At 37.7% G+C, this 27,939-nt stretch overlaps 1 protein-coding gene across 6 annotated transcripts in view; it reads right to left on the bottom strand.

Annotated features, from left to right (window-relative positions):
* Window positions 1-27,939, bottom strand: part of KCNIP4 (potassium voltage-gated channel interacting protein 4) — a 429,973-nt gene that overhangs the window by 122,995 nt on the left and 279,039 nt on the right. The window contains exon 1 of one of the 6 annotated variants that reach the window (XM_027799856.2): window positions 23,950-24,046. The exons of 4 other annotated variants lie outside the window; for them this stretch is intronic. Coding sequence is in view for 1 of the 2 variants with exons in the window: in XM_027799855.2 (XP_027655656.2) it covers window positions 7,349-7,436 (88 nt within the window). In the remaining variant the exon portion in view is untranslated. Of the gene's footprint in view, window positions 1-7,348; window positions 7,443-23,949; window positions 24,047-27,939 lie in introns of those variants that run through there. One more of the 6 variants, XM_027799855.2, reaches the window with a different exon arrangement.

Raw genomic sequence — 27,939 nt, 5'->3', positions numbered from 1 at the left:
CACAGGTTGCTGTGGTGGGAACTGTCCAAAAGTTCCACTGGGGGGCGGGTGTGTGTGTGTGTGTGTGTGTGGAGTTTCCAAAAAGATTGCATGGTTTACTCCAACTTTGGTAAGTTAAAAAAAAATAATGAAAAAGTTGTGGTCAATACCCAAAGTTGCAAGTAAACCTGAATGGATTAGTACATTTGATTTTTATTACACTTATAAACTAATTTGACTTAAAGGAAGAGCACAGCATATAACACTAAAACAAGTACAAATTATTTTAAGAAATTGCAAATGATGTGCTAGTTGCTGTCACGACTGAATTCACATTGTGTGAAAGAGACAGTTTTAATGGTTGCCTCCTGGCAATAGGTTCTTATAACTGATGTGAAAGAAACATCTAACCCTTAGCATGACAAGGCGTTAACGGTCACAACAAATCTCTCTCAATCTTTGTGACTTACCAGGAGACTGACAAATCCATGTCAAAACCCTAGACTGTCTTGGCAGTGAACCTCAATGACAAACTATGTACTAAAAAAATTAAGTAACCCTCAACTACACTTCCGATATTTTCTGTGATTAAAAAAAAAAAAAAAAAAAAACAGTCAGGATCCAATTAGCTCTAATCTATTAGCAAAATAATTGCAAAGAGTCAATTCTGAGAACTTTCTGGCAGAAAGAAACCATGCATTGTGTAAGTGCTATCCAGACACTGGCAAAAGTTAAAGGTTTGCTTCCATGACTTAACATGCAGGTAGCTGCTTTGAGTAATTCTAATAATCCGTAAGGTCTCAGGAGTATTTTGTCTTCATAAAGGATATGGCTATTGATAAGTATATAGCTGTAAAACTTCAAACAAAGAAACAATGCTCCATTATACAGAATTCACTTTCATCTTCAATATTAATTTCACAAAAACATGGAAATAAAAAAATACTGGAGTATATCCGGTGATGGGGGGGCTGATTTCAAGAGCAATGTGAACTTAATCATATTTTATGCTGACATTACAGATTCCAAAACATAATAAGTACAGGATTCAGTAATTTTCTTGCAGTTTTTCTCTTACAATAAATACATAGAATAAATCAGATTTTTTCAGTTGGAAGAGACCTACAACAGCTGTCTACTCCAACTGCTCAACTAATAAAGGGCTGACCAAAAGCTAAAGCATGTTCTTAAGGGCATTGTCCAAATGCTTGTTAAACACTGACAGGCTTCAGGCATCAACCGCCTCTTTCGGAACCCTGTTCCAGCATTTGACCACCCTCTTAGCAAAGAAATGCTTCCTAAAATCCTGACTAAACTTTTCCTAGCATCCCATGTATCCTATCCCTGGATACCAGGCAGAAGAGCTTAGCACCTGCCTCTCCACCTCCCCTCCTCAGGAAGCTGCAGAGAGCAATGAGGTTGGCCCTCAGCCTCCTTTTCTCCAAACTAGACAGGCCCAAAGCCCTCAGCTGCTCCTCACGGGATATTCCTACCAGCTTTGTTGCCCTCCTCTGGACACACTCCGGTACCTGAACATCCTTCTTAAAGTGGGGGGCCCAGCACAGCACACAGAACTGGAGGGGAGGCCGCCCCAGTGCTGAACACAGCAGGACGTCACGTCCGTGACCGGCTTGTTACACCGTGTTTGCTGCACCCCAGGACACGGCTTGCCCCCTTTGGCTGCCTGGGCACACTGCTGACTCGTGCCAAGCCTGCTGCCCATTGCCCTCCAGCCCCCTTTCTGCAGGGCTGCTCTCAAGCCACTCCTCTCCCCATTCATACTTGTACACAGAGCTGCTCCAGCCCAGGTGCAAATCTGGCATTTGGACTTGTTCCACTTCATCCCATTACTTGTTGCCCAATGCTCCAATCTATCTAGATCCCTCTCTGCAAGGCCTCCTGTCCCTTGAGAGAGTCAACAGCACCTCGCAGTTTGGTATTGCTGGCAAACTTGCTAATGGTGCATTCAACTCCTGCACCCAGAACACTGGTAGATGTATGAAACGGAACTGGCCCTTGAATTGAACCCTGAGGAACACCGCTGGTGACTGATCAGCAGCCAGATGTAGCTCTGTTCACTACAATTCACTACTGAATTTTTAGACATCAGAGATGCGTGCCCTTAGCAAAGAAGAATAATGAAGAAAAAGCAGGCTTTGCTTTCTTAATGGGGGGAGCACATAAAGAGTCTCGGGCTCTTTTCCACATTTGTGCTCCAGGATTTTGGTTATCTTTGAGCAAGGTATTCCACCTTTGGCCTTAGTTTGCTATCTGTGTATTGAAGCTATGCTGCTTTACAGAAAAAGGGAACTTTCTCAGATCTAGTTTGATCGCAATATGAAAGAAGTTTGAATTACTGCAATTATCCCACTGATCTAACTTATGTTCTCATAGAAGTCCCTTTACCCTCTTCAGCCTTTCACATTTATCATTGTAAGGCCTGAGAAAGACACAGTTAAAATAAATGGTGGATATTGAGCAGATCTCAGAAGTACTTTTAGAAATGTTTGCGCAGCCTACTGTAATAAAGGTTTCTTATTAGCACTCTTGTGAGTTAACAGGTAACCCCCCCCCCCCAATAAACTATCATTTTTTTAACTTTTTAATTATTACTAGACCATCAGAAAAATATTGCATCTTGTCTTCCCACACTTAAATGCACACATCCAAAATTTTACAGTGAAATTAGCAGAAATGCTGGCAATTATGTAGTAACAATGTCTTTAGCACTAAATATCTAGTTCTAGTAAATTACTGCAGGTTTTGTTCTACCAAGTTTGTGTACTATTTTTCAAAAACTATGGGTTATAGCTATAACAGCCATGAGTAAAAATATTGAAAATGTTCTGCATGAACTGTTTCATGTCATCTTTTTTACAAATGTCTTGAACAGTAAAGATGCAGAGGTCATAGCGAGACAGTATTCTGTAGACACAGGTCTTTAGAAAAAGTAAATAATGAGAATTTTCCTTTTACTGGGTATCACAGTAGTCAAGCATTCTAGCTGAAAATGATGAAAACACACTAAATATGATGCTTAGAGTTTTACAAGCATCTATTAACTAATTAATGAACAAAAAAAGATGCTGGTGTAGTTTTAGACTTATTTTGTCTTAATCTCAAGGATTAGGTGAATTTGCTGCTTTTATCATGTTTCCATTGGGAAAGAGAAAGCATGCTCATACTTTGATTATACATATACATTGTACTGCCATAACTTCATATATTGAAAAAACATGAAAAATGGGGTCTAACTGTTCCCACAATAATTGTGGGACCTCTGAAGCACAGGAATACATTCCATTGGTAGTGTTCTGTGCATAAGAAATTATGAATTGCACATCATGTTTTATGGCACATTAAATAAATATTGGCTTCTCTGTGAAAATCATCTCCAAAGATTTTACTGATCAGATCTTAGGAGGCATTGACAGGACATTTCTGTGGTCAGTTGACCGTGGCTGGATGCCAGGTGCCCATCAAGCCACTGTATCACTCCACTCAGAACGGGGGGGGGGGGGGGGGGGGGGAAATAAGATGAAAAAATAAGAAAATAAGATTAAAAGAAAACCCTTGTCTTTCAAGACAAAGGCAGTTTAACGAGGCTACAGCAAAACGTTGCATGTGCAGAAACAAAGCAAAACAAAAGATGTTATTCTCTACTTCCCATCAGCGGGCGACGCATAGTCACCTGCTGGGAATCAGGGCTTCAGTATGCGTAGCGGGTGCTCCAGAAGACAAATGTCTTAAACAACAAATGCCCCCTCTTCCTCCTCCTTTCTCTCAGCATTTATATCATCCCATTGGTCACTTTGGGTCAGCTGTCCTGGCTACATCCCCTGCCGAGATCTTGCCTACAAGGGGGAAGAAGGCTGGAGAGACAGCTGTGGTGCTGTGCTGCTCAGCACCAGCCAGATCCCAGTGTGTGATCACCACCTTCCTAGCTGTACCACTACAAGCACAGCACTGAACGGCTTCTATGGGGATCAGCCAGACCCAATACAATTTCATAGCAAGTTTTTGAGTGTACATGGTCTGTTTAATCTGTAATCTGAAAACACAGTGTAAGTCAAAGACCAAGTTCCATCAGCAGTAATCAGAAATGAGAGAAGTTACCCTGAAGTCTGAGAGTCATCGTAAGGCAGAGACCAAAGGTGTATTCAGAGGCTCAGTAATGTTCAGATCACAAAATGAAACAACAAAAGCCAGGGGTAGAGGCCAGATCTGCTTTCCATTCTTGGACTTTAATAACATCTAATTAATTAATTTTCCACTCCTAGTGGTTTATTGGATTTCCAGAATAATGAAGAATTTGCAGGATTCACTTAATGGGAAAGTGGCAAGCAGTATTTGGCTGACTACTCGACTTCCTTAAGAAAATACTCATATTGCTCTTTTGGTTTCAGTGAAATCTCTCAGCTGGAGTCACTTTCAAAATGGGAACCATTTCAATGATTAATACCTTTTGGTCTTCTTAAGTATTCACACATCACAACACACCAGGAAATTAATTTTTATTTAAGTCAAACTTTCAAAGTAAAGAGAAGCATGTACTTCTCTACTTACATTTTCCAACATCATCAAGAAATAATTGACCAAAAAAGAATGTACCTTTCTATAAAGGATTTTGTCCAACTAAAGCTGGGCAAGGCATAGGTTGCAATATTCATTTGACAACACAGACTACGTAGGAAGGAAAATAATCTGAGAATCAACCCAGATCTCAGGTTTTCTTCATTACTCCTCTTGTTCAAGCCTCTATGACGTATTCTAAACCAGCTTTTAGAACTTGAAGAAACATTTGGTCCAAACCTGGACCAAAATTTGCTAAAATTTCATTTATTCATTACATTAATAAATACATTTATATAGCACTGCATAACATCATATATTTAAAGACTTTTTAAACCTTTCATGCATTGAGCTAAGAGGAGGATGACTCAAGTTAGTGGATGATCTGACGTGCAGATATGTAACTGCTCCGAAATTAGCCACTTCGTATTTATCACGGATTATATACCTACATGCCACCATTCAGTGCAGGGTATTTAATGGGCCATAAATCTTCTCCCTAGTTTGACTGTGTTCATTTATAAGTGTAGCACACGCAGTATATGCTGCTTACAAAGGACCAGATAAGACCATTGTCAAGTGACTTACTCAAGACAAGGTCACAAGTCACAAATTGAGCAGAACATCCCAATTCCTCATCTCTACTCCTTCACCCAATGTAACACAACTTGTACCAATACATTTCATGCAAACCAGGGTGGATGCAGTATTTATACTGCTGAGGAAGTAGGCAGCTAGGAACCAATGAGAATTTTTTTAGTTAATCTTTCAAAACAGTTTATTTTGAATTTATCTGTTATACCTAACCTGGATTTAGACTCATTCTTAACACATCTTAATAAAACTATTACTGTTGCCTTTTTCCTCAAAGCAACAAACTGTGAGGTAATATTTACCAAAACCATTTAAAATGAACTCAAGAAATGCACATATTTCCATTTCACACTGCAGACAAGAACATTCATTGAAATAAGAAAATGGTTTTTGACTAACCTTCACAAAGGGGAAGGTGTTCAGTGCAGTTTTGAGGATAAATTTGACAAAAGATTTTCAAGGAGACTAATACATGATTTCTTATTACTACAAGCTACCACAAATAATCACTGCTCTGCTATGTTGTACCACAATGTTTATCAAAGATTTACTCATTTTTGTAAACCTTTGTAGATAAAAAGGTGTTTTTGAAACATCCTGAAAAACTTGTTACAGGCTTCCAGAACTTTGATAAGGTTCATTTACAGAAAACTGTACGCTACCTATAAAACATAACAGAGAAACATACTTAGAAGTACTCTACAGCTAACATGACAAGGACAGTGCCTTAAAAACACACAAAAACCCCACCTACAAGCAGGAAAACTAGTGAATGACATAGATTTTGTTGTCAAAACTGCAGCTAAACAAGTTTATTACAGCCCAAAACCACCCCAACTTAAAGAGAATTAGTGGTGATAAACTGTTCCTCTTCTTATAAGAAAAGCCATATTCCCTAGATTATATAACACTGAGCAAAAAAAATCTCTTGAGAAGCTTAGGAAAACAAACAAATTGCATTCTATAAGTACTTTTCAAAGGACCGTCTAACTTACTAAAACACATTGCTGATTTGGCATTAAAAAAAATCCTTTGACACTGCTTCACTGCTGTCCCCACAAAAATAGAATTTCAAGAGAGTCCTTGAACACCCACCATTTTAAAAAGGTTATAATAGAAATTAATAACATGATAATCTCACTAATATAGACGAGTAATTACTGGACTAAAACCTCATAATAGTAACATTTTGCATAGAAATTGTGTTGTTTTAAATTTCAGACTGCAGATGCTCATTTGCAATATTAGCTGTAAATTTATTATCTTTTGAATAAGCTCCTTCAACTCACATATAGACTATAATTTGATGCATTCTTCACACACATACCACATCAAACGTACTGCAAGATTCCTGGTTTTACACAGTTTTAATGTAGTAGGAAAAAAAAAAAAAACCCTCTACCTTCACCCAGGTTAGTATCTTCAGTATAGTCCTGAATAATTTTGCTTGTTGAGAAGCAGGGATTTCTCTAGCTCTGATAAAATATTTTTTCATTTTAGAAGCTCTTTTGAACTTGTTCATTTGGAATTCAAGGGTCCACATTCCCAGGCCTAAAAGGTAGCCCCATGTACCTCTGTGAAGCAGATGACAGCCATTTATACTTTTAATAGTATATGGAAGAATTAATACTAATTCCCTGTGATTAAGTTGAAGTGGAGCACAGCATGTTTGTTTCAGCATATGACAAAAGTGCTCACAGCTTAAAGCAGGTCTGCTCTGATGTTTCAAAAAAAGATAAAAACTTTGTAAGAAGCTTTTCACCTGCTAACGTGACTTTAAAAATACACTTTTGAATCTCTCTGAGGTTACTCAGATTTCTTTTGCTTCAGTCCTTTCTGCAGGTATTTCTATGTCTACTAGTTCATTTAATGAGGGTTTACCTATCACCAAATCACATCTAATATGCTAATATGGAGCTGAAATCATACTGCCAATTGTGCCTCAGGAAAAAACAAACAAAAAAACCCTAAAACCAAACAGCAAAGATGTTGAGAAAAAGAAAGGCTCTCGACAATCCACTTACAAAGTGAAGAGTTTCACCTTGCAAAAAACAGATTTTTCTTAAAACCAGCACACAAGGAAGGAGAAGGTTCATTGCCCAGTGAAAAAATCAGACACAACCTAGCAGTGTTCCCCAGGGTCAGTACTGGGTCCAGTCTGTTCAACTCATCCACCAGTGACCTGGATGAGGGGACAGCGTACCTGAATACGATTCTTTGCCACCTGCTTTTGGTGAACTTGCTTTAGCAGAGGAGGTTGAACTAGATGATCTCCAGAGGTCCCTTCCCATCCTGACCATTTTGTGATTCCACTTGTGACCAAGCAGAAACCTACCAAGACTATGAAGTAGCAAAAAACCTCAGCCAATTTACTTGTCAATTCTAAATTCTACCTGATCTACACTGCAAAAACTAAGACTCCACAAAGACAACAGTGGCTAGTAACATTCTCAGAACCGTCATTTGATCCTTCTAATAAAAATCACAGGATAATTAAGGTTGGAAGGAACCTCAGGAAGTGTCTAGCCCAACCTCCTGCTCAAAGCTGGGCCAGCTATGAGACCAGGCCAGACTGCTTGGGGATTGACTTGCTTGCGTGTTGAAAACCAGACTGTACCTCTCTAGGCAGCCAGTCCCACTGCTGGACCGTCTTTGTAAAAAGCCAGAATGTCTCTTATTTCATTTTGTGACCATTATCTTGTCTTTCTGCCATGAAGCCCTATGAAGAAGCTATCTGTCTTCTCCATGACCTCCTTTTAGGTGCTGGGGTGCCCCGAATCTATCTCTTCTCCAGTCTGAAGCAGCAGCCTCAGCTCCCTCAAGCCTCTCCTCGCGAGGCACATGCTCCAGACCCCCCACCAGCTTAAAGGGCCTCCACTGAACTCCCTTCTGTTTATCAGTACTTCGTATTAGAGGACCCAGAATGGATGCAGCACTCTAGATGCAGTATAATGAGAGCAGTAACCAACTTCCCTCAACCTACTGGCTGTGATCCTTCCTGTTAATACAGCCATGGATGCTCCTAGCTTCAGCTTGAGGCAGCAACAAGCCAGGCAGTATATTCAGCTTGCTATCTACCAGGTCCACCAGAGGCTTTCCAGCAGAGCTGCTCCCCAGTGTGTATTCCTTCCCAAGTGCAGGATTTGGCATTTGTTCTTATTGCATTTCATGACATTCCTGTTGGCCCATTCCTCCAGTCTGTCTAGGTCTTTCTGACTGGTGCCTCATCCAGTTTTGGCATCACCTGCAAACCTGTTGACAGCTCACTTTCTTTGCACTTTGTGGGTTATTGATAAAGCTTTGAGACACACGGGACAGGTCTCAGGATAGGTTCTTGTTCTCAGCCTCCTGGTAGAGTATGACACACTATCCACTAAGCCTAGTCATCCAAACAGGTTTTTTTTTATCCACCTCATTGTCCACCGATCCAAACCGTAATTTCCTTGATACAATACTTCAAGTGCATGCAGGCTTTACCCACAGACAGAAAATAATACAAGTACAGAGCTGCAGGCTGAGTCCTGTGTCTGGCTGCATTACTAGATCTTTTAAGCGCAGCTTGGAGAGTACAACAGAGATGTATTGCTGCCCCGACTAAAAAGCTGCAGGATCAAGCATCTATACAAATCATTTGAGAGAATACTTCAGTACAAAGTGCGGCCTTCTAAAATTTCTAATACCCATTCCTAATCTGCATTTTTGCAGTCTACGTAAGAGTCTAGATCATAGTCCAAGATGCACTTTTTATTAAAAGGAGCTCCTAATTTTCAACGAAAATCACGAACACTTTTGTTTTCATTACAGCTGTCTTACTGACATATCCTACAGTGATGTTTAGAGATCACCCAGATTACAGGATTATAACAGATTAGCAGGACCAAATGTTTGATTATACCTAAAGTACTTGTAGAGATTCAAGATGAACATGCAGAATAATTTTCATTCCAGAAAGCAGAAAGTAGTAATTTGTTGCTCAGTTAATTAAGTATGCAACTAACCCCCCCAAATATTAAAAAGTCCAATTCAAAACAAACTTGAATCATAAGCACATATTCATGAGAAGACATTTATGTTTGAAAATGCTACAAGATATGCTAGCTAAATATGTTTATTGGAAAAGCAAAAAAATTGCAACTCCTCCCAATCAACAATAGCTGATAAAATTTAATTAAATCAATGTCAGACAATGAAAGCTATAGCAAAGTATATATTTTAACTTGTTAAAGGCACATAGTTTAACTTTTTTTGAACAGTGTTTGCCCTCCAGTGGGGAAAAAACAAAAGGAGAAATAGAAGCTCTTCTATTCACTACCTTCAGAGGTTCTGTTGGTACCACATAGACCCTTGCTTGTCACCTATCTAGTTTAAAAATTATTTTTTAAATAAAAAATTAATCTATTTCTTCCACAATTATTTTTTCAATCTTAGTCCCTACTCTGTACTTAGAAGTACTAACTCTATGCCTCCCAATTTTTAATGCTAGAATCTGCTTTTCTCACATAGTATTTTTTCGACTCTGCTCTTGCTTTTAGTTTATCGGCTGTTCTCAGAATCTCAAGAACAATATGGTGAAGACCTACGGTCATGGACTGGTAGCTTGCTGTTCCATATTGTTTTCTACAAATTTCCACATTATTTGTATATGGCCTGCTTAACACTATATTGTTTATCTAGTAATTGCAGGTTGTACACATTTCTAACCAGTGATACAGAAGCCCTTGGTTTCACTACTGCTAAGCAAAAAAGAAGAGTACAGTACATGATACATGATAATTTACTATTATGTTCCTCCAGAAATATGTGCCTTCAAAGAAATAACCATTCTACTTTTAGACTGCACAAGGGTTTTCTGCCAAGATTGTCCACTGGGAAAAGAAAATACTCCAAACAGAATCACAGAAATGTCTTTTCCAACTAAATGATTAAGATCAAGTCCAACTATTAAACAAGGACTGCCAAGTCTACCACTAAACCATGTCCCTAAGCACCACATCTATGCATTTTTTTAAACACTTCCAGGGATGCTGATTCCACCACCTCCCTGGGCAGCCTGTTCCAATGCTTGACCACCTTTTTGGTGAATAATTTTTTCCTAATATTCATTCTAAACCTCCCCTGGAGCAACTTCAGGCTGTTTCTTCTTGTCCTGTCTTGTCCCTGCCACTTGGGAGAAGAGACCTACCCCCACCTGTCTACAATCTACTTTCTGGTGGTTGTAAAGAGCAATAAGGTGCCCCCCACAGCCTCCTTCTCTCCAGGCTAAACCACTCCAGTTCCCTCAGCCGTCCCTCACTGTTGTGTTCTGCTATTATAGTTCTTAGTGCATTCCCAATGCCACATCATCAAGAAAAATGGACGCAGATTCTGTAAGACTGAAGAAAAAATGAAATCAAGACTTTTATTGATATAGGTAGATTCATTCATTTTTCACTGTGCTATCCAACAGAAGATTGTGGGGCTCAGACTTTTACTCATTCTTGTATTTTTTGATGATCTAGCAAAACAGAAACACAGACTACAGACTCAAATTCAAGAGTATGATTTGCTTTTGTAAGTGGCTCAGCTGGTCACAGTTTTAGAAGCTATAAGTAACACCATAAAAGGATCAAATCTATAGATCCTGATAGGCCATTTACACGTAAGAATTACTCATACAATGGGATATTTGCATTCTATTTCAGTGGGGTTTTTTCCCTTACGTCTTCAAGATATAAGATGCAACACTACGATTAAGACTAAAAACAAAGAAATAAAATGAAAAACATTTTATATTTAAACATTACAACAACAATAATCGATCCAAACTTTGAGCTAAGAATAAAATTCCAAAAGTTAAGACACACTTTTATATATATATATATAAAATAATTATCTTGCAATGGCTGAAGAGGTTTTAATTGGTAGTATCAAATAACTACATTCCCTGTTTGATTGTCTTCTTATATCACCACTAAAAATAGAATTTTCTTATTGAAAAGATCATCCAAAGGATGTCAGAATAGTAATACTTTTGCAATCACCGCTTCAGAACAGTGATTCAGTTTCATTCAGATCCACAGAATATTACCTATAGCATCTGTTTATTATTTATAAAATCCCATTCCCAGCTGTACTACAAGAAAGTGATCTTTCCCTTAATGCCATGAAACTTTTACCATTTATAAACTTAGAAAAAGAATGTAGGTAATGCTGCAGCATTATCATTTATCTCAAGTGCTGAGTTAACTGTACAGTAAATAGTAAGAAATACATCATTCATGAAAAGTTGGTCTGACGCAAACCCCACAGTACAGTGAAAAATGAATTCAAGTACAAACCTAGCTTTTCAACGTACAGAGTCTTTAATTTCTTTATCAACTTATTTTTGCTAAAGCTAAGGTTCCACTTAAGTGTTTTGTTGGATCAGGAACAGATTTTTTAGAAGTCTCCAGAATTACACAGAATTACACTCCAAGCTACTTGGTATTTACAAGCCCATTCATATGTCTGAAATTGTGTATTCTTTATTCATATGTAGATTTGAAAGGAGTTTACAGTCAAACATTGTAAAATACAATGGGGGCTTTTGGGTGTGCTTTGTTTTGGTGTTTGGGGGTTTTTTTTTGTGTGTGTTAGATCTTGTGCATAAAGAGAACCCACGGGGGGGATGGGGGGGGGGGGGGGTAAAGTGGGGAGGTGGGTGCAACCACAACCAAAAAGCACTTCATGTATTGAGTTTGGAACGGAAAGGGTTTGTTTATGCTGTTTTGTCAAAAGTCTCAGTGAACTGAAAACTGGTTAGAGCATCAAGTGACAAACTCCTGACAGATTTCTCTATCCAAATAACACTGCAGGAAATAAGCGGAAAAATTATTGACTTGTATGACTGGATCCTGTAATGGGGCACAACAAATCACTACTGTCTCCTTTAAGGTCCAGATTCCATGAAACAAGGGCCAGATCAAAAAATCATCTCAGTCCCACTGTACTGCCAAAGTTTTGACTTTCTTGGCCACCACAGTGGCCACAGAGTTTCCTCTAAGGATAGATTCGTAATGATCAAGGTGAAGAAACATTATTTTACAAATGAGCTAACTGCATACACTTCACTCTTCTCAGATTTCCTTCATTTCTAGAGCTAAAATAACACTAAAAGACAGCTAATCGTGCTTCCCATTTCTACTTTATACAGTAGAAAATGGAGGCAAAAATGGAGAACTTATGTTCGGGTCTACAGGCAATGGTCCCAGAGGACATGACTACAGACTGAAATCTGTTACTAGCTAGTCTTATATAAAATTGAACTTCAGGTTTTCATGTTATCAGACTACTAGGGTTTTTTTCAAACAAATGTCCTGAACACATCATTTTTTTAAGCAGCAGTCAAAAATAATTAAATCATCATACTGAGAGTGAAGTTTATAAATATTAAAAATCAGATTGAATCCTACTCTTCAAGCATCACCGCTTTATTATATCACTGCTCAGAGAAACCAAGTTTAGAGCCGTAATAGCAGCTGGGTGGCATCACACTACAGCATGTGGGCTGCTGGAGCAGCAGTGAAGGTATTGAATACAATCTAGCTACAGATTTTATTCAATCTACAAATTGAATCATCACACTGTTTAAACTCCCTCCCGTAGCCTCAAGGAAGTAGCATGTGGCACCATTAAAGTGATGGCTGCCAATTTTTCCTGTGGTGCAACTCTTTCTTTTCATCATATTTAGATTAACTTTTTTCCAAATTAACAATATGACATGCACAAAGAAATAATTGAGCTGTTTGAGCCAGGGGTGGGGTGGGATGGGTGGGTTATTCTATTAATGATCACATTTGTACACAGGCAGACAAACACTAAAGATCAAAACCTAAAATTTATCTAAAATAATTCAGTATTATTGTATATCCTCTTCACTTTGGAAAGCCAGAGAAAAGAGAAGGGAATGACTAACATAGGGGAGTTACAAAATTAAATGGAAAATTTCAAAGTATTTGGCAAAGCATTTCTTCTAAGAAAAAAGTGATGTTCAAAAGAAAATGAAGAGATCATCGGAATGGGAGTCCTGGTTTCTCCATCAGGGAGGATTGCTCAGGGAGCTAAATACTTCCATTGTACCATTAAATCCCTCAGCATCAAAAGATTCAAAGCTAGTTACAAAAAGATTGATTTTAACTTTCACAGAAATGCAGCACTAAAAGTATGCATTGTTCATTATCACTGCACATTCAACAATCCTTTTAATGAATTGATGAAAATCCTTAAAACGTTTTTCCTCTTCCTGCTCCTATTGGAAAATTGTCTTGGAGCTTCATCAATTTCCAGCATAAGGTGACTCACAGACAGTTTAACCTATTACTTGTGGCAACTTAATAATTTACCTTGGACACAATTTTTTCTGCCTCTTGAACATATCTCACTCTGCTTTCTCTTTTGCTGTGCTAAATGAGTCAGCTTCTTTCAGCTTCCTCCCGTAAGAAAGCTTCTCCACCTCCCTTGCTGTCCGTGTACATTACCACTCTGCCAATCTGAATTCATCTCTCAAACCTTAACCTGATGAGCACAGCATCATAAATCAAAACGAGCTGTCACAGGCTCTGATCCCTGTATGAAACAGGCCCATTACCTGACAGTCACAGCCCCAGATACCACAGGACAGGAGTTATGTCCATCAGTCACAAATCCAGCAGGGACACCGATCCTTCAGAGCCTTCCTCATCCCTCACCTTAGCCACCCGCTTTAAGAGTCACCATTGCAACACCTCAGCCTCTGTGGGGAGCGGGCACAAGGCTTGTATGGCCCTGAAGTGGAAGAGGAGCTGCACTGCCACGTACAAGCCGGCGTGCCAGGGCGCACATCGGGCGCCAGGGCCCCCCTGTCTTGGGATAGCAGGGAGATGGCAAGCGCTGCCATCCACACCACCGCCACGCTGCCTGCACCACCAGGCACCTCCCCCAACTTCACCTCAGTCTGAGTCCTAAGTGTGAAACCAACCAAAAGGAGTAAATATAATACATTTAATTAAAAGTGCCTAACGGTGCTTTTCAACTTCTGCAAAATAATCCATTCTCACAGAGATTGCGGTGCTACATTTTTGAAACTAGGGGGGACCTTCTCTCTCTTCTACCTTTCTTGCTGCAGCTGAAGGTATTTACCTCAGAGGGACAGACCTACATTCAAAGCCCTCCTCTGCTGAAGGCAAAGCAAGGATCTTTTTTAGAGCAACTGCCACACTGACATACAAATTAGTAGGATGTCTGGTTGGTGTTTGTCTTCCTTTCTCCACTTTAAAAAAATGATCAAAAATCCAAGGTATACCTAAGTCCCTTTTTCTCTGGCCTAATAAATTTTGAGGGAAGTGTGAGCATACATACATTGGCACCAAGTTGCTCTAAAATACCGTATGTTGCTCTGGATTGGATGTGAAACTGAATTCCTTTCTGGGCTGTGAACAACGTTAATTTCAAGAAGGAAAAAAAAAAAAGCCCAACAAATCAGAATCAGAACCACAAAACATTTTGGAGACTCTTAAAGAAAAGTAAAATTATTTCAAGATGCCTGACTGTCAGACACATAGATACAGTCTAGCAAATACAGGAGAAAGCTGCACAGAACTAAAATGTTTTTGCCTTTTCAATCCAATATTTCAATGTTTTTGAGCATGACTGTAATAGGCGGGATACATCTGCTCACCATCATCTGTAGCGTTTCCTGTTCATGGAAAGAACAGATGGAGCCTCAGTAATCCTCAACAGATCTTATTGAACTATGTTTTGGAATAACATCAAAACTGGAATACACAATATTTTATTGATGGAAAAAAACCCTCAGCTACCAAAAAAAAAAAAAAAGCCACAAAAGAAGCTAGCGTTAAAAGAACTTATTTTTCTGTAGCAATTTATCCCACTGAGTTCTGAAGTTTTATTGAAAAATCTTTTTTTATTATTATTTTAATGAACACAGATATTTGAAGTGGGATTTTTTTTAATGTTTCACGTTACAGCAGTAAAACGGCAGGGCAATCAACTAATCACATTTAGAGCGTATTACTTTTTTCAAAAACTGCTGGTTAACCAAAACAGAGAGTAATCACCTTTGGTATTTGTAGGGTTACACATTTCAGTTTCTGTCACTTACTAGTGACATCAGCAAATATTTTTTTTTAAGCAGCTCAGATGTAAGGTACAACACATTTGTCCCATTCAAAGAGCAGTTATAGGAATGAAATGCAATCCAGTCTGTCTGAACTCTTCTGTCTCCCTCCTTGTTCTTAGCACAAGAAGTTTGCATGTGACTGGACACATCCTCCCCTTTTTTTATTTTTTTCTCCCAGAAATCACCTATTCCCAGGAGTTTCACCTCCTGCATAAACCAGCAGTTTAGTAAGGCCTCTATATGGGTGCAACAGGTTGCCAACTTACCATCTGGCCCAATGCAAGTTCTGTGTTTTCCAGGCAAGAGAAACATACAGCCCACGTGTGGCATCCAGACACAGATCCTAGCCAAGGAGATCAGCATTCTGCTGATGCCTAACAGCAAACCTTCAAGCACAGCTTATTGATCATGTCTGATTACCTGATCCTAAGAGGCTTGACACAGCCAATAAAAGGCATGTGAAGAATGATGACAGCGTTTGGAGAAGAATATGTTTCCACAGAGAAAAAATTACAAATTATGGTCACAGATTTCAAACTAGCATTTATGTTAATCTTTAAAAATAATCTACGATATCACTTTCCTAGTCACAAATTCGGAGGTATGAACTTGTGGTAGATGAAGTATTTAAACTCTGCTTCTTTTCGAGTTTCCTGTTTTATGAACCTACACAGGACAAAGAGCACGTATTTTAAAAAGCATAATTAGAAGAACAGTTGCCATTTCTGGCCGTTGTTCTGTAACTATTCCTGTTGCAGCAGATCAAGTAGCAGATATAGCTTGCCTACAGAAAACAGCTTACTGAAGTAACAAGAGCCTTAAAAAAGTAAAAGCTAAGAAGCAGAGTCTCAAAAGGAGGTATCGCTAGACAGACAAATATGCAGAAGAAACCTTTTCTTTAAAGAACGGAACACATATTTCAAGATTCTGCAGTTGGAGGAGTTCACAATTAGGTTTTACATCTACAGTGTAAACTTTGACATCACTTCACATGAACACAGCAGTGCAGTCCTAGACTCTATTCCTTAGAGCTGAAAAATTTTCAAAATGTAAAGCCAGAGTGACTGTAAGAGCTGTCGATCTCTTTTTACTCTTAAAGCATCGGCAGAGCATATACCGACAGAACATCATCTCTTTGCCCAAGGTTCTCCCCCAGTCCTTTGCTTTATTCCCACTCCATAACCTAAAGATCTAAAGCGTGCAACATGTCTTACCCTATCAATCTATCCTAGACAACTTAGAATCTTTTCTCTAAAGTTGGGCAGTATTTGATATGCATCGCATCGCATGCACTTCAAGAAAACCTGTCCCTTCTGTTCACAAGCAATCACTGACTGCATAGGTACCATGAACCTCTACCCAAAGCACTTCCCAAGTCTTCCTCCACTCCTCTGTTTTACTCACGTTGAGTTAATGAGTTTGGCGAAAATAAGTTTAAGAGCAAGAAACTGTTATAAGCATAGGATCTGTTGGTTGAAACTCGGTTAATACTTCCCATTGTATCACACGGTAGTTAAAAAAGATTTTGTAATTTTCGGAGTTCCTTGCCTGTTTGAATGCATAGAAGCCTTTTTAGCACTAGCCTTGGGTTTCACTGAACTTTTTATTAATTCCTAAACATGATAATTCCTTGAAAAGCTTGAGTACTATCAGACTTTTGATTTTGAGTCTTAAAGCAACTTCAAAAATGGGAAGAAGCTTACAGAAAGAAAGGCGTTAGCTAATTTAAGAAAATATTAGGCTCTGAAGTTTAGATTAAATTTTTGTTTCAAAATGCTTACTGGTTAATTCATGATATGTTCTAGTTTGATTAATCTTAGTGGATTTGAACAAACACACCACCACCAAATCAGGTATGCATGCAATATTCAGAATTCTGACCATTTCTAGTATGTACAGTGAGATGAGCTTTTTTAGCTACAGTAGCAGTTAAAATGTAAGCTAAGAACTTAGCATTTGAAGTAAACAATACTTGCAAGAATTTACACAGACTTTCAGACTACTAGACTAATCTATGTAGCATCTAACTACAGTTAGCAACAGTAGCTGTAACAACTGTTCATAGAAGCATGTATAGAAATTTATTCAGAAAGCAAAAAGTATATGTTGGTTTGCCACTACATTATTATAGGACAACATAGTTTAACAATTATTACTCTCCAATGGTTTTTCAACAATCTTTGCGAAGCTAGCCAATCTAAGTCTAGTTATTAATTAAAAAATAACCATCCAGTTAAAAAGAAAAAACACACTAATCAAATCAGAATTAATGGGTTTGGAGACTTAATTGCCACTGCATTCTAAAACCAGTCTGGTATCTCAGAGTGATGAGTACCCTTCTTTGTCCTTCGCATATTTGGAATCAGAGTATCTATCATTGCTCCTCTGTATCATAGCTGTCCTGCTCTAGCAAGGTCTGAGAAAAGCTTAGGCTCTTTGCTTCTGCTTTTTAACTTTCTAGAAAAGCAAAAGCAGGCCTCAGTTCAATCTTATTAATGAGAGCTCCTTAGAAATGGGTAACCTGGAATATGTAAACACCCAGGACCTTTCCTTCCATTTTATGGCATGTTCACTAGACTAGAACCATGTCTTTGTTATCTTTCATTTTCTTGTCTAGTGAGTCTGGTAATAAGGCTGCACAACACCTACCGCTTTACTAGCAGCATTGAGTTTAAAATTTTCATCTGAGCTAGATCGTACAATTTTTAATTCTCCCAGATCAGGGGGAGAACTGCAGAGCTGCCTACACCTATGGGGTGCAGGAGACTTCATGGCATACACAGTACAACTGGGCAGTATATTATTTGTATGGATGTCTCTACAGTCTGAAACAATAATGCCAGATCTTAATTTGAACTGTCTCCTGTTTTCCAGCTGACACTCCAAAGCATCTAACAGGCATTATGGATATAAAAATGAGGTCCATAAACATTCCACATGTTAATTAAAAATAAATAAATATGTGCGTGTGCAATTTTATGTGTCACAATTATTTGACCCTGTATCTGGTCTCCTTGTCTAAGAAGGCATGTAGAGCCCACACAGAAAACATGTTTAGAGGTGTAGTTTTGCACAGACTAACCTGTATGTGCCCAGGTCTCTTGTTGGATTACAGTAACTACTGATCTTGTTATTCCTTTCCCCTGCAGTTTCAGTTCAGTTAGAAAATTGCCTAAATACCACATCACGTAGCTACAATTTCACAAAAAGAAATACCTAAAAGGAAAGTTATCATTAGCAAGCTCATTGAAATATTTTGTAAAAAAGTATGAAATTAGAGATAAGAAGATTAAATACTTCAAGTGACTAAGCTGCAATAAGAAATTTAACTTGTTTCTGCCAACACCCATTGTGCTTCTTTAACATATTGTTATTTGTTTAAAAACTGTGACTGTTGGGTATATCAACAGTGCAATCTAGCATTTTTAGAGCTATTTCTAAGCGTATACAGAAATTTTGTGGTTAGCATACAAAAGCACACAATAATTACAGTTATTTCACTTAGAAAAAGATAGACTTCCCAGCTCCCCCAAATTCTACCATATAGCAGAGATTTGCAAACTATTGTGATTTGGAACTTCATTTCTATAAACTATTTGGAGTCCCACATATTTTTGCTTCTCCAGGTACAGCCAGCATTAAAGAGTTGGTGCTCAGAAGTGCTCAGCATTCAGATATCTGAACAATCAGACTTCTTTAAAATGGATTGAAGTTTAGAACAAGAGAAGACAAAGCACTTACTTTTTTTTTTTGTTGCTGGCCTTCATTTACACGTGTGCACAATACCTTCTATTCCTCATTAATATAGTATCAGTTACAAGTCATGTGAGCCCAGGGAATATTCAGAGGACTTAAATAACAACAAAATAACTCCAGTTATTCAGAGAGCTCAGTATGAAATTAAAGACTGAATGTCTTAAAACAACTTAAAATACACAATTACAAAAATGAAATCACAATTCCCTCACTTTCAGTGCCATTTAGAAATAGAATATTGGCTTTGTCCAATAAGCATGCACTTGCAACCTTTTTTTTTTTTCCTTACGCTTAAAAGAGCTTTAGCAAAAAGATGAAGCCCCAAAGAAAATATTTTAACTTAAAATTATGTTCTGTGGGTCATCACCTTGATTTAAAAATAAATAATAATCCTCAAATGGTTAACATTTGGAAAACAATACCTACAGAAATGACAGTACAGGCTTTCAGCTTGGAAGAGCTGAATGAAGGCAGCAGCTGCAGAAGGTGTTTGATTCCCCCCTATTCCACCCACAAGTGCATGCTTTTTATTTTTTGTTGCTTTTGTTTCTAATCGTAGAAAAGAATAAGAATCCTGGATGGAAATACACTCCCCCTCCCAGTCTTTAAGTCATCTTTATTTTGCAACCAGGAAAATTGTATTTTTCCACTCTTTTTTTGTAACATCCCTCAAATGAAAAACGTCATTTTGGAGCCCTACTACTTTCCATTTCCCATCAGAATAATCATCCTCTTTCCAGCTGGCTGTAGCATTCATTGCAGTATCCAGACTTTTCTATTGACAGCTATAAATTTTAACTGGAAATATTTAGTTCCAAACAAAGTCTTATCAAATGGCTTTCGCATAAGTAGACTTGTTAGGCACACATCCATATAAGCAAATGGGAGTAAGCCGAATCATTCAGTGTTCCCCAAACTGAAACAGAAACTTTTTCATTAACAGAAGTTATGACAGCCCTCCCTGAATCTTAATGCATGAATATAAAATTTAATTTTAGTCATTTGCAATTGTTACAAAACTAAATTATCTCTTTACTGCTACAGAATGAATGAATCTTCATTGTTATAATCAGAAGTCATTAACCTAAACTAGGAAGGTGTGAAATTAATGTTGCAACAGCCTCAAATTTCAGTATGTTTGCTGAGGGATATTTAAAAAAACCCAAAAAACCAAAAAAACAAACCAGTGGCACATAGGTTAATTGCTTCAAGAGAGCTGAATAATATATTTTCTCCAGATTACTCAAACTATTTATTTATTGCTTTTAAACAAGGGTGTAATTTAATCCAGTTATTCAACTTTTGCCAGAAATTTCAGTTTAGCATAACATTTGCAATTTAATTAAATGGTAATAAAATCCATCACTCATATCACCTGCAGACCAGGACGTGGGTGGCTCAATTACTTCAGTGTTTACAGCTCACCGAGTTGTGAAGGGCAAATGGAACCTTTTTCACATTACTAAACAGCACTAATTTGAGAACTAGCACTGGAGGAAGATATGAATGTTTTGTTTCAGATTCCAAAAATGGAATAATAAACAGAGGGGCAGGATGAATATATCAGTGTTCCCTTATGATAAAGGGAAAGAAAAAAAGAACAACTCAACTCTGATTAATAATTAGGGTGTCTTTAAAAAATAAGAGAGTAGCATTTCAAGAAAAAGGAAACCTGATTTTTGTTGTGCTATTAATCAGTCCATGTCTGTACAGATTTAGTCTCATATTTCTTCTGATCTTTATATAGATTTGGAAGGCAACCTTTAGGTTATTAGCTAGAATTAGTAATTCCTTATTTTTTCCCTCCATGTTGACTATGGCTTTTTTTTCTTTTCTCTCTTTTTTTTTTTTTTTAAATAAGTCTTATAGTATACAATAACTCCTCAAGGCATGGTGAAGTTCACAGGGATCCTTGGCATTTTCCTCTAAGTTCTGAGCAGGTATGAGAAAAGTCTGTTGTCCCCCAAAATACCTTTAATGTCTGCTAAGCTAAGGAAAAAAGCAGGAAGGCTTCAGTGCAAGGTTCACACATTCCTGTGTAATCTTCCTTCTCTTGGATTGATGCTGCTATAGATACTACAGCTACTGATACCACATTCAATAACCATATTCAATTGCAGTCATTTTTGGAAAATATTTCATTCAGTCTGGTTTCATCATGCATATCCTTAGCATAATTTTTCTTTATTTACTATCTCTTTCAAAAGACATCTTCTTTTCTTAAATGGCTACTACTTCAGAAACTGAGTTTAAGCATTCCTGTTCTCCAGCTGCAAGGACTAGATGTTGGCCATTGGTGTGGCAAGCACAGGACAGCAGGACCCCACATGAAGGGTCTGAGACTGCTGCCAATCTCTGCTGTCCCGCTGCCCCTCTGATGGGGCACAAACATGGCTGAAGGAGACTGACAACACAATGTGACGCAGAAGAACATGACCATCATCCTTATTCTCAGTTGCTATTCAAAGGAGCCAACAGCATGAAGCATTTTAAACAAATATCCTTTAATGACTTAGATCTGCTTCCCCAGTACACAGGACTTCTATAACAGGCAAGCTTAGTCCTTGCCTAGGACCGTGGCTAGAGAAGATGAGGTCTCTGGGTTACTCAGAGGAGTCAGTGGGTTGCATGCAAGTAGGCACAGGAACTGTGGGACAGTTTTGAAAAGAATGATAGAAAATGCCATAGCATATTGCTAATTGTCAACACAGGGCAGGGAAGCAGTTTCAGAGGAAGTTTAGAATAAAGGAATCATAAATCAGAAAGACAAGAATATTGTAGGTATTTATGGACATTCTCCCAACGTGTTAGGACAATACAAAGGGAAAATACCGATACGGTCACGTGGGGAAACAAAAACAAAAAACCAAACGTAGAGAAGTAAAATTAGTGAGCAAAAAAGCCACTTCTCTCTTTTCAAAAGGAAGAAAAAGCTTACATACACTTTTCATATAAGTGTAAGTAAGGTATTATTTGTCTGATTTGCATCAAGCCTGGGATCCAAGATCTGTCCAAAGTCAAAGTGGCTTTGTCTCCGGTTCTTTGTACCGATGACCAGGGTACTTTTGTTCATGGTCGAAGAGCAGCTGTTGGCAAGACTCCAAAAGAGATCAAGCTTTTATCTACAGCTACAAGAAGAATCCTTAAACATTACCTAATTTGTATACACTTTGGTATCTACCTATAACTTAAGTTACCTTCTGTTGTTCACTCATTATCCATGAATTCTGCACTTACTTGAAACAGTGCTGTCTATTGCATAGTTAATGCTATTATCTACCAGGCTATCATCTCTGCTGCTATCTACACTCAATTTTGTAACCCATCTTGTCATATAAGCTACTTTTTTCCCTGTGGTATTTTTCTCCTTGCTGTACTTTCTCCATCTATATATTTCCTACTTGAACAAGTTCATCGACCCCTTTTCTGATAAAGGTCCATTCTCAAGACCCATGTCTACTGTAGTATTTATTGGATTATACCACAAAGAAATCCTAGGAAATAAAGGTGTTATTTTTGTCATTCTTAATATGATAAGAGGTTAAAAATTCAAGATAGTGATATAGAAGTGATGAACAGTAATTGTAATTAACCAACAAACATCACTTTGCAATATCTACTGCTCCTCCAGCTGATCTGGGTGCTATAAGTACTCTTCAGACTGATGGCAAAGCAACTAGTTAGCTTTTCAGTATATGATGACTCACAGAAGGTACAAGTAGAAACATTTCCCTGAGAAAGAAAACAGAACTGTGAACTTCAGCCAGATCACTGAAAGAAGAGACAAAGGAAATGACCACTTGGAAATTTACAGGAAAGCATAGGGGAATAAAATACTTCATGTATGATCACAGCTAAAAACACACACACTGGACAGAGAAAGAGTACTTTAATTAACAGGAATTGTATTGATTTTATGTTTGTATTTTCACCTAGTCTGGTTAATCATAAGCACCTTGGGTGTGTTTTTATTCTTTTCCTTTTCTATTCATTTTCTATTCATTCCCTTTCCCCTTGTTTTGTGCACAAACAAAATATGATGTGGCTACACACTTTTAATTTTGTGGATCAAGAAAAAATAATATGTATTTTCTTTACAGGTTTTCATATGGTTTGTCAAAACTGGAAAGCATGAACTAGCAGAATCAGATCTATTTTCAGTAGAGACTATCATTTTACATGGAGAAAAGTAGTATCAGAAAAAATATTTAATTATTAAAAGTTGAAGTATAGTGTCCCATACACCCCCTTTCTTTTTTTTCACTGCATTTTTCAGCTTCCAGATTAAACTGTATTTGGAGGCACCATACTGTCATGCTGCACAAGCTTTGTCACCATACATACAGTCTATAACATCCCATAATACAGATGTTCATCTTAGCATAGTGCATGAGAACAGATGACAAAGAATGGATGACAATGGAGAAAGCCAAATGCATTGCAGGGTGATGCTTCCCCCTCAGGAGCAAGTTCCAATAAGTAAACACATCAATCTGTAACTGCAACATTAAGAACAATGGATTGTGATAAACAAGTTGAATTTTTTCCTTGTGTCATCAATATAAACCATAATTCAGACAGCTTTTGAATAAATACTTGTAAAATAAAATACTTTAAGGGCTTATTCTGATTGCATCATTCCAAAAAGCTTAGAAGATCATCAATATAGCATGAGCTTGACAGTGATTTGTAAGACGCTTAAAAATATTTTTTCATTAGTTAATCAAGCTTATCACCAGGGAGAAAATATTAAAATTTGATAGAAACTACAGTATGGGAAAGTTAAGGCAGAGTAGAAAGTATTATGGTTACATATTCAAACATTTTCAGAAAAAATAGGTTTTCACCTACAAAAAAAAAAAAAAAAAGATTCTGTAAGTTCAACAAAATTAAGACAAGGAGGAATCTTTTACCTTGAGGCGCCCTTACTGTAGTAGAGTCAATAAGCCTGAAGATAAAGCATGCAAGACTCGCAAGGGAAATTTTATGGACTGTGCTGTGTAGAGGTAGGAAGACATAATCTCTGAATAAGGTCAGACCAGGATATTTCTGTGACGTAAAAAATTATGCCCATCTAATCTCTTGAATACTTCAAGTAAATCAATAAAACAGTGGCACAGAGACAGAAAAGAGGCAATTGAACTAAAATCACAGCCTTAGGGAGTCTTTAATATAAGGATCAACTATTTAACTAATTGAGAATTAGCTATCGATTCCAAGACTGTTACAGGGAACACTACAAAATTTATGACTGTGAGTATACCTAATGTTACTATATCCTTAACATCAGTTAAGTTAAAATGTCCTATTTAGAAGCGGAAAGAGGATGAAGTGAGATTTTGGATTTCTTTTTTCCTTGTTAAAATCTCCAGGCATGAAGCCTTTGTGGTAGGTTAGAATTTTCTTGAATTTATTGTTTTAGATTTTTGAAGCTACTGACCTATTTTGCCATCAGTAACAATAAATCAGGTTTGTCTTAATAGATTTCCTGAAAACTAATGAGTGAGCAAATATCAGCATTCAAAAAAAATACTATGGAAGTTATTATAAATTAATCAAAATTGAATAATAAAGGTCACAATGGCAGAATTAGTTGATAAATTCATGTATTATTTTTACATCCCAAATTAACACAACATTATAAATTAATAGTGGTCGACAGAAGAATGAATTATGTAACACTAATCCAGAAACAGAAAATGGAAGTATTGTTTTCTTTTAATCTACAACCCAAGGTGGTATTCTAGCCAGAACAGTAATCCTAACCTAAGTGGTAAAGGTCCCAAATAGCCTTTCTGGTTCTTTTGCTCAAGACCGCTTTCCCAGAGCACACAGTGAAATCAATTTAGCTGGTCTTAAAGCACCAAAAATAGCTGTTCCACCTCAGTATGTCAGCACTGCCTCTTCAGATTTCTGGTCAAGAGTGTTCTCTTCTTGCTTCCCCTTGTACACTGCAACACTAAGCACGTGCAAGAACCTCACCTGGGGTGAAAAAAACCTAATCTTGCAGTCTAGTATGTCAGATTCCAGTAACTTTTCTGTAACCTTGATGGCAATTAATGACTTTCAGATGTCAGTTCTGAGGTTTCCGAGAGGTATTCAAGGTGCAACAAAAATTGTGTGCCTATGTTTCCATTGATGGTCGTAACATGCGATAGAAAGCTTAGAAGTAACTAGATTAATAGGATATAGAAAACTTAGAATAATTAAAATTCTCATTGTGTGCACAAAAAGGAGTTTTACAGTGTGACTTTGCAAATGAGGTGAGGAGCTCACAGTATGACTTTGCAAATTAGGCCCAGTCCTGAGGCCCTTCGTACTGATAAGGTGGACCTGGGATGCCCTGTGTGCCAATAAGACGACACTGGTATGCGAACATCTGTGCCTTGAGATAGGAAAACTGGATCTGTCCTGTTTTGTGGTTTGGAAGAAACTCAAGACACGACTGAGCCTTCACAAAGAGTGAAGGTGAAAAGTTCAGAGCGAGGGAGACTACTAAACCTTCATCCTTAATGGCCCCCGTGACTACTGCCAGGAGATAGTGCGCAAGTGCAAATGGGAGGAAACTTACGGTAATGACTTCTTGGTAGAATAATTATCCTAACCAACCTATTCTCGGGCATCTGTTGAATATGTATGAATGTATACTTTAAGCCACACATGCACAAAGAAGTCGGGGCAGCAGGTGCTTTTGGAATTATCCACCCTGATGCCCGCCAGTGAGTGAAATACCTGCTTTATAACCTATCCTGAGTTATAGTTTAATTCTGCACGTCACATGGAAGACAGGCTCCCATTAAGAAAAAAAAAACCACAAACAAAACAAAACACCGAAACCCTAAACTAACTAGGTGATACCCTTGATGGACCCCTTCCCTGACACACACAAGTTACACGAGTATCAAGTAACCTCAAGGGTCAACCAGGTAGCGACACTATCTATTTCTTCTCAGCAGCTTCCTGAACATTACAATAAATGCATGCAGTGGCAATTGAGAGCTGTCTTGGTTTTGCAAAGAATTAAAAAAAATAAAAATCTAGGGAAATAGCTACAGGACATCATCTGCATTTAAATTTGTCGCAACATGAGTTATCCTGGGTAAGGATCCTATTTTCACTCTGGTCTTAACTTCTACCATCCATTGCTGGTAATAGTATTTCAATATGCACGCTGTGTTGTAAAATGCTACTTCCTTTGGTTCATATTCTCAGCTTTTGCAGTAAGGATTCCTTGGTCTCATGAACATTAGTGGCAGTAGTAGGCATCTCAAAGGTTTACAGGGACTATTGAGGGGGGCTGAGGTAAGAAGAGGAAGGAGGGAGGTGGGCATGATTTCTGGTCCAGAGAGCTTAGAATTTAGACGTTATACTTCACCTACCCAAACAGTTGCACTCATGTAGCTGTATGATGTACAGCACAGACAAAGCCCTGCTAATCCAGCCACAGCTGCCCCGCTGTTCTGCTAGAGCAGGCAGTCATAGCCACAGTTCACTTCCCAAGTGAAACAGCACAAAAACATTTTTGTCAGTATAACAGATTCCATGGTTATAACTTTTGGCAGCACAGCTGTGCAGGTTAAACCCACCTACCTCTATAACTTTGCCTCACATAACCCTGTAAAATTCAGTCATAGTGAGAAATGTAAAAATTTGTAGAAAACAAAAGGAAAAAGTGAAAGGATTATAAAAGCAGAACAATACACTAGAGGTCACATCAGTCCTGCTAGCCAGTCACTCACACCTTACGTAGTCATGACATAAAAGATTAGCCTTCCTTCCTAAAGGGTAGCTCTGAAGGTGTTTTGCAGAGTATCTTCAAAGCAGGAGTTAGAATATTAAGTAACATAAGTAATACGTAGGAAATCAACTCCTAGACTCTTACTTCATTTTCCAAGAAAAGTTGCAGTATATATAGGGGTTTTTTAGCTATTGTGTACTTGCAGTCTGTAAAGCTTCTGACTTCATAAGAAAACAAAAACTGTTCTAGACATTTTCTCAGAACATGAAATGGATTTAATTCTTTCTAATTAAAAAAATATCTAAGTTATGGAAAACATTTGGAGGCACATAAGGCACATTTGAAACTGTTAGCTTTTCCTTAAAACCTTTTTTTTTTTTTTTATAAATAAAAAACTGTCAGGACAAAGACTTCTAAGCACAGTTTTAAAGGAGTAATGTCTTTGGCAGTGTGCAACCCCCTAGAGAGCAAGCTTAGTTTTTGGTGTTAACAGGTTGTTCATGCATCCTTCAAAGGAGTAATACATGCTTAAAGCTTAGATTTCATTATGGTGATAACAGTACTTGTCAGAGACAAGAACCATTTACAGTAGTGGTTTCAACAGAAATTGACAGTGGACTTACATTCCTGGTGTTTGTAGAAGGTTTTGTTAAAAAAAAAAAAGAAAACTTTGGGAAGATTTTGTTAAAAAGTATATATTAACACAAGTTTGAATAGTAGTGCTTCTAGATATTTTCCAAATGAACATTCTTCCCACTGGAAAACAGGTTGTACTGGAAACTTAGGATTCACTGGCAGCAATATTTAGTTTTTATATTTTTAAAAATATAAAAACACAGTAAAAAATGAAAAAACATGGAAAACCACAGTGCCAACAAGTTTCATATAGAGCTTTTTCCAAGTAAAACATGACCAATTTATTTTAAAATGTTTCTATGTACATTCCAGGTAAAAACCACCCATATTTTCAAGTACGCATATGAGTGGTGAAGCTTGTGAAATTTGTTATGAAGCTTTGTGGGCTAAACTGGTAAAAAGTTCAAAACAAACAGAAATATGTTATTCTTCAAACATTAGTTAATTATGTTGTGGAACTCCCTGCCAAGAGACAGCTGTAGAGATTAAAAATTTACAAGAAAAAAAACAGAAGAAAAAGCAGACCTCC

The sequence above is a fragment of the Falco cherrug genome, chromosome 1 (assembly GCF_023634085.1).
Source record: "Falco cherrug isolate bFalChe1 chromosome 1, bFalChe1.pri, whole genome shotgun sequence".
NCBI classification, from domain to species: Eukaryota; Metazoa; Chordata; class Aves; order Falconiformes; family Falconidae; genus Falco; species Falco cherrug.
The sequence above is the reverse complement of the archived record's forward strand: the minus strand, read 5'-3'. Positions and strand labels throughout refer to the sequence as shown.